This window comes from Atta colombica, unplaced genomic scaffold (assembly GCF_001594045.1).
Source record: "Atta colombica isolate Treedump-2 unplaced genomic scaffold, Acol1.0 scaffold351, whole genome shotgun sequence".
NCBI classification, from domain to species: domain Eukaryota; kingdom Metazoa; phylum Arthropoda; class Insecta; order Hymenoptera; family Formicidae; genus Atta; species Atta colombica.
The window spans coordinates 725,493-736,929 of NW_017259461.1; the positions used below are offsets into that span (position 1 = coordinate 725,493).

At 36.6% G+C, this 11,437-nt stretch overlaps 3 protein-coding genes across 9 annotated transcripts in view; all 3 read right to left on the reverse strand.

Moving 5' to 3' along the window:
• LOC108690801 (protein phosphatase 1B-like) overlaps positions 1 to 4,194 on the reverse strand; it is a 12,441-nt gene extending 8,247 nt beyond the window's left edge. For 2 of the 5 annotated variants that reach the window (XM_018198290.1, XM_018198288.1), the window contains exons 1-3: positions 3,872 to 4,194; positions 2,307 to 3,227; positions 1,888 to 2,005 (exon numbers count right to left, since the gene is read on the reverse strand). In XM_018198290.1, coding sequence (XP_018053779.1) covers positions 1,888 to 2,005; positions 2,307 to 3,119 — 931 coding nt within the window. In that variant the 5' untranslated portion in view covers positions 3,120 to 3,227; positions 3,872 to 4,194. Of the gene's footprint in view, positions 1 to 1,520; positions 1,600 to 1,887; positions 2,006 to 2,306; positions 3,228 to 3,871 lie in introns of those variants that run through there. The other 3 variants (XM_018198291.1, XM_018198292.1, XM_018198289.1) reach the window with 3 other exon arrangements.
• A 1,202-nt stretch (positions 4,195 to 5,396) lies between these two features.
• On the reverse strand, positions 5,397 to 9,027 carry LOC108690774 (tryptophan--tRNA ligase, cytoplasmic). Of its 3 annotated transcripts, XM_018198242.1 has the most exons (4): positions 8,833 to 9,027; positions 8,521 to 8,763; positions 6,714 to 7,651; positions 5,397 to 6,004 (listed from the first exon to the last, which is right to left on the reverse strand). In XM_018198242.1, exons 2-4 carry the CDS (start codon positions 8,645 to 8,647, stop codon positions 5,834 to 5,836), a joined length of 1,236 nt encoding a protein of 411 aa, XP_018053731.1. In that variant the 5' UTR covers positions 8,648 to 8,763; positions 8,833 to 9,027; the 3' UTR covers positions 5,397 to 5,833. The 3 variants fall into 3 exon arrangements, with proteins under 3 accessions (XP_018053731.1, XP_018053732.1, XP_018053733.1); XM_018198243.1 differs by lacking the exon at positions 8,833 to 9,027 and having other exon boundaries at positions 8,521 to 8,824; XM_018198244.1 differs by lacking the exons at positions 8,521 to 8,763; positions 8,833 to 9,027 and adding an exon at positions 8,440 to 8,467.
• An 800-nt stretch (positions 9,028 to 9,827) lies between these two features.
• Positions 9,828 to 11,253, reverse strand: LOC108690787 (26S proteasome non-ATPase regulatory subunit 9). The gene is made up of 4 exons (XM_018198260.1): positions 11,137 to 11,253; positions 10,904 to 11,003; positions 10,640 to 10,827; positions 9,828 to 10,128 (listed from the first exon to the last, which is right to left on the reverse strand). Exons 1-4 carry the CDS (start codon positions 11,245 to 11,247, stop codon positions 9,901 to 9,903), a joined length of 627 nt encoding a protein of 208 aa, XP_018053749.1. The 5' UTR covers positions 11,248 to 11,253; the 3' UTR covers positions 9,828 to 9,900.
• Positions 11,254 to 11,437: the final 184 nt, after the last annotated feature.

Below are 11,437 nucleotides of genomic sequence, written 5' to 3' on the forward strand. Positions count from 1 at the left end.
ATAATGTGTACTAATTTTCTGATACTACAGACTAATTTTTTTCTCTCTCATTTTTAAGAAAGTAATATTGAAACATTGATTTGATACACATGATAATTTGATCATAAATAGGGCAGATATTTTTGAGATTTCATGATGAGCCTTTCTAGATGGACGGTTCCCAGATGTATTGAAATATAATTCACATATAATTTCTTTCAATTATAATTTAATAAAAATTAATTTAATAGTTTTTTAATTCTAAATATCTATTAACAGAAAAACAAAAAATAAGAATTTTCAACCAAATAACTCACCGTGAAATCTTAAAAACTTTTTTTTATGCCTCGTTAATAAATATATAGCATTGATGTAATATTTTTAATTAATTATGTATGTATGGAGTAAACTAAAATTATTATAAAATATTGTTCTAGTGAAATAACATTATAAATGTATATATATTTTTTTTCTTATAAGTGGGTTGTATTTTTTATACTTTTGTGTTACTACACATTAAGCATTGTATATTTTTAAAGCTTTGCAATTTTTACGCATTTGTATAACAATATTAATATTTAAGAAACAACCATAGTATTTATATTACAGTATAATTTAATTTTCTTAATAACAGTCCTCTCATATCTTTAACACATAGCACAAATTAGTATCTTTGAAATGTACATTAGTCGGATATACAATTTTAATAAAACGTGAGATCTGAGGAAATAATGATATATTTTAGTACGTGAATTATTGCATCTGTTTTTATATACCATACGCGTCATACATCTTGAATTTCACATGAAAATTGGTAAACTGTTTGTATCAAGCTCTCAGAAAATTTTGAAAAATAACAGATGCAATGTGATGGAATTTATTAAAGTGAAACAAATATGCGTTTTTGCACACACAGGACGGCGTAAGACATCAATGATTTGTAAACGTTTTCTCGTATGTGACAGATATATAGCGTATAAGACATCAACTTTATTAATCACAAAGTGCAACGTTAAGAAGTGGGACTCACACATTGTGTAGTTATTATTACACATAATTTGTACAATTGATTGTGCAAGCTTTAACATTTACATTTGTTTTCAAATCGCAATTAAAGTTAATTTTAAAGAATTATAAATTGTTATTATTGCTGTTTACGCACATTAAAACACTGGAAAACATTTTTATCACTTTTGTAAGATTGCTTTGCGTGTAATGACTAGTTATATCTTGTGGCACATGTGATATGTAGATTGTAAATACAAGATTATTCTGAAAATAAAACTCTTGATCTTTCAAATTAGATTAGATTACATCTATGTGACATCGAAGATATTGGCTGTTTCAAATTCTTTATAATTTATCTATTATATTATTATTCTTTATAATTTTTAGAATAGTACACATCACCTCTAATAACGCAATAATAAATCAGTTCATCAACGATAACATTTTTCTAACATTATATAATAGTTCCACTACTGAACTTTTAATTGTCTAATACACATCACTTATCATATGCAAACTATTGCGAACTATTACGCTATTTGGAGTCATTCATTATGATTGGTCTCTATTTTTCTCCTCATTGAACTGCAATATTTACAGTATTATAAATATCTGAGAATAAAAGTATTTATATTGCTAAAAATAGATGTTTCATATATCAACTTTCATAATATTTTTATGTTGAAGAATATTTTTTTATATGCTTTGGCACTAATCAAATTCTTCACAATTGTGCAAAATTTTCTTAAATATGCATCAAGAAGAATTTATCATTACATCTATTTTATATCAACAAACATTAATTTATTATGTCACTTTCGTGTATGTGGCATCGTGATCTTGAATTAATGCAACAACATAAAGAATATAATGAATTAAAGTATGGAAAAGTTAAAGAACCTTTAATTTTCCTTGCAATAGCCATTTCCAACTCGGCCTCCTGCCTCTGTGCTTCAGGATTTGGTTTTGGTGCAGCCGGAAACGTTACCAGGACTATACTCATATTATCTCTGCTACCCTGTAACGAAATTTTAGATTGTTCTGAATACATTCTTGTATAAAAAAAAACATCGATCAACATCAAAAGTTTCCATATAACTGTAGACATAAAGAAAAATTAAGAATGTAACTCAGCATAATGAATAGTAATAAAAATTTATATATTATTTTACAAACTAAAAATAACTTTAAAAGTAATTTTCATATTTGCTTCATATCTTAAATAAATAATAAAAGTGATAAATGAATAATATATTCTTTTGATATAATCACATTTATACTTTTAATACAAAAATATACATATGTGTAAGATATAATACCTTATAAAGACAAGTGTCTACAACCAGATTGGTAACTGCTTCTAAATCATCGGTTAGCTGCAGCCTTGAATGTATAAAATTACATAAATCTTCGTTGTTCATAACATCCCAAATGCCATCACATGCTAAAACTAGAAATTCGTCGTGTTCATCGTCCCTGTCTAGCATGAATATTTCTGGTTCCGGCGACACTAACTGCTCACAAGGGCCTCGATCTTTTAGATTTTTGTACTCGTAATCACCCAATGCTCGGGAAACCGCCAGAGATCCGTTAACTCTTTGGATCATTACGCTACCACCTGCATTCTGAATTCTCTCCTTCTCAGCGGGTAAAACGGGCTTGTGATCCCGCGTCGAGAAGACTGGTAGTCCAGATCTGCAGAGTACCGCCCGGGAGTCGCCACAATTGGCGATATAAATATTTTTGGGCGATATAAATGCACACACCGCCGTGGAGCCGGATTTGTCCATGCCAGCGCTCATAGCTGGCAAATCCCTCATCTCATCGTCGAGTCTGAGAAATCCAGAGTGGATTCCTTTTATAACATCCTCGGCCTTAAACTCTTGCGTTTGCATTATACATTCTAATAAGTGTTCCGCACTATGGGCTGATACTAATGCACCTGCATGACCATCAAACACTGCAAAATAGCTCCAATCTGAGAGACCACCATCCAAACAGGGAATTGCTCGATGAGCGTCCTCCATCTCCATTCGCCATCCTTGCATACTAGCAACGCCGTACCGCAGGCCGTTACCAGTGCCATGCTCATTGCACTTCTCTGTGTTCGGAGTATCCAAAAACGCCCCCATATTACACGTTGAATATTTATTGTACCAGCTAATTATTTGTCTCTCCTTCTATTATTTGATTAGCATCATTCTTACGGATCCTCAAAATGGCACTTCTTTCACTCTTACCTAAAATCAAAAACTATATTATAACAGAATTTTTTGATCTACACTATTATTTTCGATCATGCATCAGAATTCTTGGAGTAAACAAGAGTCTATCCAACGGAATTCGACCGTCGATCGTTTGACACTGTGACGAAAATAAGTCGATAACGTGGGTCGAGGAAAATACTTGCGTATACGCGAGAGTTCAAATGACAAAGGCCGAGGTGAGACGACACCGGGTAGGGATTGTCCACTGAGTTGGACGTATTGTACGGCATTTTGGAAGCGGCGTGCGTTATCAGCCGGCGCGAATAAATCCATCGCTTACGCCACGCGCGAGGGAGCGATATAGCCACGGAGTTCACGTAGCACACAGTGCCTTTCTGCCACTTTTTCCGCGAGATATCGTTCCGCGCGGCGGATAACGCAGGCGGCGGTTGCTTCGTGCGCTCGCGTTTCCCGACAACGACGACGACGACGGCAACGACGACGGACGAATGACGAGGGTGACGCGCGCACGAGGAAGCTCTTATTTGGCAGCGGCGAATTTTCGCGACTAAAATAGTTTACTCGCTCGCTCGCTCGCTCACACGTATGCATGCACGCAAGCAAGCACGCACGGCTCCCGCTCGCGCCTTTGCTGAGCGTACAAACGTAGAACTTACGTCGGCGGACCGTGACCGAGGATAGTCGTCATTTCAGGTACTAAACGGGTAGCGTGCTCCAACAAACTGCCGTTGCTGTCGCCGCTGCCGCCGCCACACCGCCGTCACCGTTGCCACTGCGTGGTACGTCGCTGTGTATTCGTACAGTTAATACGCTCGCATCGTATCTTCCTCGAAGTAGCACGCAAATATTATTCTTTATTCACCGTCGCACCACGTACCGTTCGTTTCGCTCTTGCTGGCTGTGCCTAGCTGGCTGGCCTCAGGCCTGGCTCGTGCCTGCACACACAGAAACAACGAAATCGACTCGCATGAATGGCGGATACACACGGCGGCCGGTGTGGCGCGCATGCGCCGGTTTATTAATAGCGGCTTGCGTACTGTCGTCATTGTCCGCCAATCGACACCGCGCCATTTCCGTTCGCGCTTAGCCGATATCTCGTTTTATACGATCATCGCACGCGGGGTAAAATTAACTTGCTCTCGTTCCTTCTTTCTCTCTTCTCTTTGTTTATCTGTCTCTGTCTCTCTCTTTCTCTCTCTCTTTCATGCGCGCGCGCGATACTAGAGAATTAACTCGACGACGTGTCGCGCGAAAACAGCGTTACACGTACGATTTCGCGGCCGATAGATCTCGTGCAATCATCGATAATTACTTGCGATGTTAATTGGCTGTCGGCGTGACGCGACCGACATGACCTCTGGGCCTCAGGCAGTCCCAGGTCCGGCGTAATCAATTCGGCGAATCGCCGGCGCGAATGAGAAGCATCCCGACGTACTTATATTTGTATATTAAGATCGGTTTATTGATCGGTTTAATAGCCGATGGGAATTCCGCTACGGCGAGAACGTCAACGGGTCATTGGATTACGCGTTATTACGCTCAGATGCGCCCCATTAATCCGCGTTTGAGCGCGGCTGCCTCTTGTATTCTATCTATAAGCACTATAAGCGCGCCGCCCGATTGTGGCGATCGGCTCTCATTGATCCTCTAGCGCGCGCAACTTCGGGCCTCGAGACTCAGCCCGTTCCCGCGCGACCGAGGATGCACACGCGAGGCACAGTGTGTATCCTCTATCGGCATCGCTCGACCCAGTTTCGAATAATTGTGAGAAAGTGGAACATAAACGGCAGCCGTTCGAATCCACGCGATTCAGGTTTCCCCCGCGCGACGCATGCGCTAAGAGATTGCTCCTTTCTTTTTGTTTCATTTTTATTTTTTATCTATATATATTAATTTTATCGGAATTTTTTAACTTTTTTTTTTAAATCTTTTTTCAGTTCTAAGAATTAAAACAAGATGAAAAGTAAATCAAATCATCGGAGCTAAAAATGTGTAATAGTTATTGAATCTAAGATCCATTTAATTTATGTTAATTCATGACTAAAGGCACTATTTAATTTCGAGAAAAATGATGTAACTCGTATAAAAAAGAATGTCTGTATATGAATATATTAAGTTTATTTTAATAACCATAATAATAATCCAAATTTGTAGATGTAACATAAATAATTGAGTCTCTCTTCAATAGACAGATAATTCTTAGAACTAGAACAAGATAAAAATAAATTGAGATTAAAATTATCTCTATACTGGTAGACACGAGTACTAATCATTGATTAAGTTTATGATCAATTGAGGTTTAATCGAAATAAAAGATATTTTTATTTTTACGCTACAGTCCGCCATGCAGCTGTGAAAGGCATTTACGTTTATTCGATAATTAGAAAAAGTTGAAAATTTGTGAATTTTTCAATAGGGTTACGAGATTTGTTAATAAACGAGAGGCAGATTAATAGAAAAATTAATTTAATTTTTCAACAAAAGGCGGTGCTTGAAAAAGATCATGGAATCTTCTGGAATATTCTATAGTTGCGTGTCTTGCAATAAATAGATTTAAATCGATCTCCAACGCAAGTAGAAGAATCTAGGAAGCGATGGTTCGCATAAATCGGTGCTTATTAAACAATTACTTTGTTTTTGAAATCAAGGTCTCTAGGAATCATGTATTGTTTAATCACTTCATTCGTTACTCTACTTTTTGCTTCTTGATGCGCGGCGACAAGTCGCTGTAGAACGTCGATCAGTTCCTTCTTTAGCTCGCCTGTCAAAATCTCCCCGCTGGTATAGCCCTAAAAGATAAATTTGTTATTTGTCGTTATAATTTAATGCCTATCAATATAACTTAACTTTTTAGTCTCAGTTTAACGTCCATCTTTTTCTAATTCTAAGAATTAGAAAGGGACGAAAAGTTGAATCGAAATTAAAGTTAGGTCTACATTGGTGGAAATGAACCTTAGTATAAAAGTAGACGATAGATGTAAGTATTCATAATTGATTCTTATATTTAAGACCAGACTTCATATTCGATTGACCAATATCTTACGACTTCAAGCTTAGTATACTGTATATTGTTACAAAACCAATTACGGAGTGCTACGATATTATTTTAAGACATTACTTAAGATGGTTTTGAAATAAGAATCGACTATCAGCTAAAGTATCGACTGTGTCATTTAGGGAAAACAATTAAAGTTGTATTATATTCATGTCGCATTCACATACATTATCAAGGATTTTCTGTAGATAACAATTGATCGACAGATATAGTCATAGACGATTTGTCTATCATACACCTCCTGGCTTTAGGCCAAGTACATGATAGACAAAATGTCGGCCAAGTATTGTGTTGTTTATAGAAAATCCTTGGCAATGTACACGATTGTGCATGATACGATACAATTTTAATTGTTTTTCATAAACGACACAATAGTCGGCCGATATTTCTATCATGCGATTTTGCCTAAGAGAAAGAATTAAAGCAATTAACGCGAGACTAACTTTCCTAATTTGTTCCAATCGCTCGTCGTCTTCCAGGAAGAATCGCAGCCACTGATAAGATATATCTACCTCACAATTGCCACCGAGCTGTCTGTGCTCTTCCACAGTGGCTTGACCACCCGAGAACGCATGCTTGTTGATCTTGTTTTTTATCTGCTTAGCAGTATCTGTGAGGAATATTGCCGTATTGCTGTCGCTCGCCGACATTTTTGTCTTCGAGCCTTGTAACGCTGGGAAGAAGGTCGCATGCAACAACGCTGGTTTGGGAAAACCCAGCCTGGGCGTCACATCCCTTGTCATGCGGAAGTACGGGTCCTGATCGATCGCGCATGGTATCAGACAGTGCACTTTAGCATCCTTAAAAATAAAAGGAAACGAACCAGAGATCGCCGGTGCCGCTTGCGTTGGCGGAAACGCGATCTTCGCGATTGGATCGCTATCGCCGAAACCGAAAATGCCCTTCACTTGATTAAACGTCACGCATTTCTGTATCCTGATCATATTCTGGTAAAATGCTGAATTGTTTCCTATGTGCTCCAAGTTGGAAAAAATAAAGGTTTTCTCGGGATTAAAGCCACAGGCGATAATGTCTCTTGCATTGGCATAGGCCAATTTAATAGCATCTTCTATATTTAGATTCTTCCATATAGCTTTCTCATCGTCTGTCAACTGTATGATTAATGGTACATTGAAAACTTCTTGTAACCATTTACAGAACATGAAAGGTATGAGATGTCCCAGATGCATCGCATCAGAGCTCGGTCCTCTGCCTGTGTACAAATAAAAGAGCTTTCCTTGCTCGTAAAGATTCAGAATAGTGTGCATATCTCTGTGGGAGAAGAATATGCCTCTTCTGAGAAAGCGATGCGGTTTCTTGCCAGTGATCTTTTCAAATCTAGTTAATAGTTCATCATCTATCCTAGAACTTCCGAATCTTTCTGCAAAAAAAAAAGAAAATGTATTAGTCTGCAAAGCTCAAGAGACTAAATGATTTATATAGTTCTGTTCTTTGTATTTATACTCTTGTACTTAAAATAAAATACATATTTGAAGCTTAATAAAAACGAGATAGAAACCTATACATTTTGATGCTTTCCAGCAAGAATAATTTAGTGTAACATGATGATCATTTCATCTCAACATTGGCAAACAATCAAGAATACTTTCCAGCAAGATGCACAGATAACACAGAATAGCATAATGAATTATTTTATCTTTGTTTAACATTTGCAGATAACATGTAAAGTCTACAAGACATCTTTATGATATCTTTTAGACATATACATCCTAAAAAATGACTTTATGATGTCTTTATGACATCTTTTTGACATGTGTATTGTCTGAGATTAGTAAAAAAAAATGACTCACTTGTGTTATTCTGTATCATCTGCGTCTCTTAATAGAAAAGCACCTAATGATATAATAGTTCACTGCGTTACATTAAACTTATTCTTTTTAGCTGAACTTTTTACACAATTTATCTTTTTTTTCTCTGTGTTCGAGAAAAAAAATAAAAAGCTGTGCAAGAAGTTCAGGTAAATAAATAAGCTTAATGTATTATTTATCTCTCGTTGAAAATGAGATTCATTATGTCTTAAGAACATCTTTAGGACAATCTTTGGAGTCTGTGTTGAAAATTTTAATACAGTTCATTATGACAATAAAAAAAAACAGGTATTATACACCTTACTGTGCACTTTGTTGCGAACATAACCTAAAAAATCACCTATTCTTCGCGTGAATGTTCACAGATCTGCAAGGATAATTTCATCATCATAAATTACCTCTTGCAAGAGGCGCGACTTACTAATCAACTTGTCATAATCGATGCCGGAATCGTTGACACTCGTCACCGTCCATGGTGTCACGATGTCCTCGTCCTCGGCGACACCGTTTAACACATGCTCTTCTACCTGCGCGTTCTCCGTCGTCATGTTTTCCTCGTTAGTGTTTTTTTTTTTAAATTCTGAACGCGATCGTACGAAAATTCACGTGGACGATCTGACTCATGTGCGACACAGCTGGGGACACCGTTGCGGACAGCTCGATTCTGTAAGGTTATGTCATCATCCTACTGTACAAACGGAAGAGGGTATCGACTATCGTTTATCCCGTTTACCTGACGATGCGCACGCAAGATGAATCGTTGCATCGTAAAATTTTCGCGCCACGTCCTAATTGCCGAGGTGATGCAATCGTCGGCACGATTTCTCTTGCGATGGCCGCCGAATCCGTGAGAAACCGCATGATTACGTATCGCGGTGATTGACGACATAAAACAGATTTTTATCATTTCTGTCATTGTGCTGTCAATTCGCTTGGCAAGCAAAGATCATTCATCAATGCGTTCTTAGCGATTCATTGTAGTCGCGCGTAATCGTTTTATACGATTTTACGCAAGAACTACTCCGATTTCTCTTCTGCAGGCTTTGTCTATAAAGTGCTCGGTGGTCTGATTGATGCATCATCGTCATGTATTTCGTGACGTCATGCTACTTCCGCGAAAAAATTGCATTTCCTGAGGCTCGCAGCGGAACTTCGTTCGACAATACACGTTGGCAATTCGCATTTCGTACTTCGTACATGTCTCGAGTCACTAGTGACATCTAAGACGTTCTTCATACTTCAATCTTCTAATTTAGCTAATCATGATTAATTACAAAATCAAGATCATCTTGAATCTGATCTTATAATTAGATAAATTTTAAAATTACATCCAGCTAATGAAAAATTATATAACATTTTAGAGATCATACTTGAAACAATATAAAATTAGATAAACATTACTTTGTTTCTCTTTGTATCTATTCTTTTTAAGTGAATTTGCATGGTTTAACTTCTCTTTTTTTCTTTAATATAAAAAGAAAAAGAAGAAAGATGAAATGCGCAAAAAGTTTCAGTTTAGTTGAAAAGAACAAGATTTGTATTTTCATTAATAAGATAAATATGTATCCTAATTCTAGTTTCATTTGTAAGAAAATTTTAATGATTTTGTATTATAAAAAATTTTGATTAGGATTAAAAGGCAACAATAATAAAGGCAAATAATAATGATAATAATAATGATACCAATATTAAGGGTAATAATTTACAAAGATACATTTATTGAGATACATCTGTTTAGTAAGGTATACATAAAAATAGTTTGCAGGCTAAAAAAATAGTTCCATGTTGTTCTCCTATATTTTTATCTTTCAACTATTTCTACAGGTATCACGTTGCAACCCAAAAGGCCTTTGCCAACCCAAGGACGCGGAGTCAACGATAAAACAATAGTATTCGAACCGCGTTTAATTTTTACGTTGATCGTCTTGTATCTACTGTTTTCCACTAGCTTTCCAATATCTGTTAAAGATTTGAAATTTCGACAATGAACAGATCCAAATTCCAATATCAGATCCTCGACTTGGATGCCCTAAAAAAATAGCAGCAGCTTTTATTCCTTGTTCCCAATTAAAAGCTTTTGTACATAACAAAATTTTAGTCGTAACCGTAATTCTGTAAACAAATTGATCAATTAGAGGATGCTTTCTATTCGATAACACAAGTCGATACAAACATCATTTTATCTTTCTTAATATTTAGTAACCAAAATAGAACGATACATGTGTCAACTTAAATTATATCACCAAATAGAAAACATCCATAGTTATAATTATTTTCTTTATTTTCAATGAAGAATAATTGATTGCAATTATGTTTTCTTATGGATTTACAGTTACAATTAAAAGTTTATTAGATATATGCAAAAGTCTTAAGCAAAATGAGGTAATCATTGGCAAATAGATATAATAAATTATAACAATTTAATTAGATTTATAAATCATCCATACAAAAGAGATAATAGAGATAATACATACCACAGTGTCTGCTGGCATAGAGATAATACATACCGCAGTCTCTGCTAGCATAGAGATAATACATACCGCAGTCTCTGCTGGCGAACCAGGTGAAACTAAATTCACTCTGAGGAAAGGCTCCAGCGCTTCTGTCTCTTGATTGTCAGATACATCGGATATCGGTTGTTCAGCTATACTTGCTCCTGCTAAAGCATGAACTCTATGCAATCCTTCTTCTATCTTCTTCATCAAGTTTTTGTGATCATTTGTAAGCCCTATATGACAACACAATGTTATTCAAATAAACAGTGTATTGTTTTGCTTCATGTTACAAAAAATATATTTACGTACGTATTATTTTGTGTCTTGTGTGTCTCACTTGATAAACGTTGATATCCTGCCTGGGATATCCCTCGGAATCCACCAGCGGCTCGTCCATGCCGATATGATTCTGCAATTACGTCAAGGATATAATACGAAGCTTTCAAAAATCTGACAGATCATGCTGCAAGACGAGCTCGGCATTCCGCCCGATGACAACGTCACTCTTGCCACTACAGTGTAAAACCAAGTATGACACATACGGAATCTAAGATCTCCTTCAGCGCTCGTAGATCAGATTCAATCTTGTCTTTCTCCTTCATCAGCTGAAGAACGGCATCTTTAGCTTCCTGCAACTCCATGTCGACCACCATTTTCGTTTTGATCTCTCAGCGCTGGTCCGGCTGATCGCGAAACACTTTGGCAAGTACGTACGCGCGTTTCACGGGCCCTGTACCAAAAAATGAAAAAATTCTATAGTATTCATGATTTATTTACATATATTTTTCACACACACACACACACACACACACACACACACACACACACACACACACACACACA

Bases quoted from the DNA above. Each gene is read 5' to 3' on its own strand.
- LOC108690774 (XM_018198242.1), bottom strand. From the start codon at position 8,647: ATGACGACGGAGAACGCGCAGGTAGAAGAGCATGTGTTAAACGGTGTC. The intron at 7,652-8,520 runs GTAAGTCGCGCC...TTTTTTTTGCAG, and splicing joins CGATTATGACAAGTTGATTA to AAAGATTCGGAAGTTCTAGG. The intron at 6,005-6,713 runs GTTAGTCTCGCG...TTTATCTTTTAG, and splicing joins GATTGGAACAAATTAGGAAA to GGCTATACCAGCGGGGAGAT.
- LOC108690787 (XM_018198260.1), bottom strand. From the start codon at position 11,247: ATGGTGGTCGACATGGAGTTGCAGGAAGCTAAAGATGCCGTTCTTCAG. The intron at 10,828-10,903 runs GTACGTAAATAT...GTTGTCATATAG, and splicing joins CACAAGACACAAAATAATAC to GGCTTACAAATGATCACAAA. The intron at 10,129-10,639 runs GTATGTATTATC...CTATTTTTTTAG, and splicing joins GTTCGCCAGCAGAGACTGCG to GGCATCCAAGTCGAGGATCT.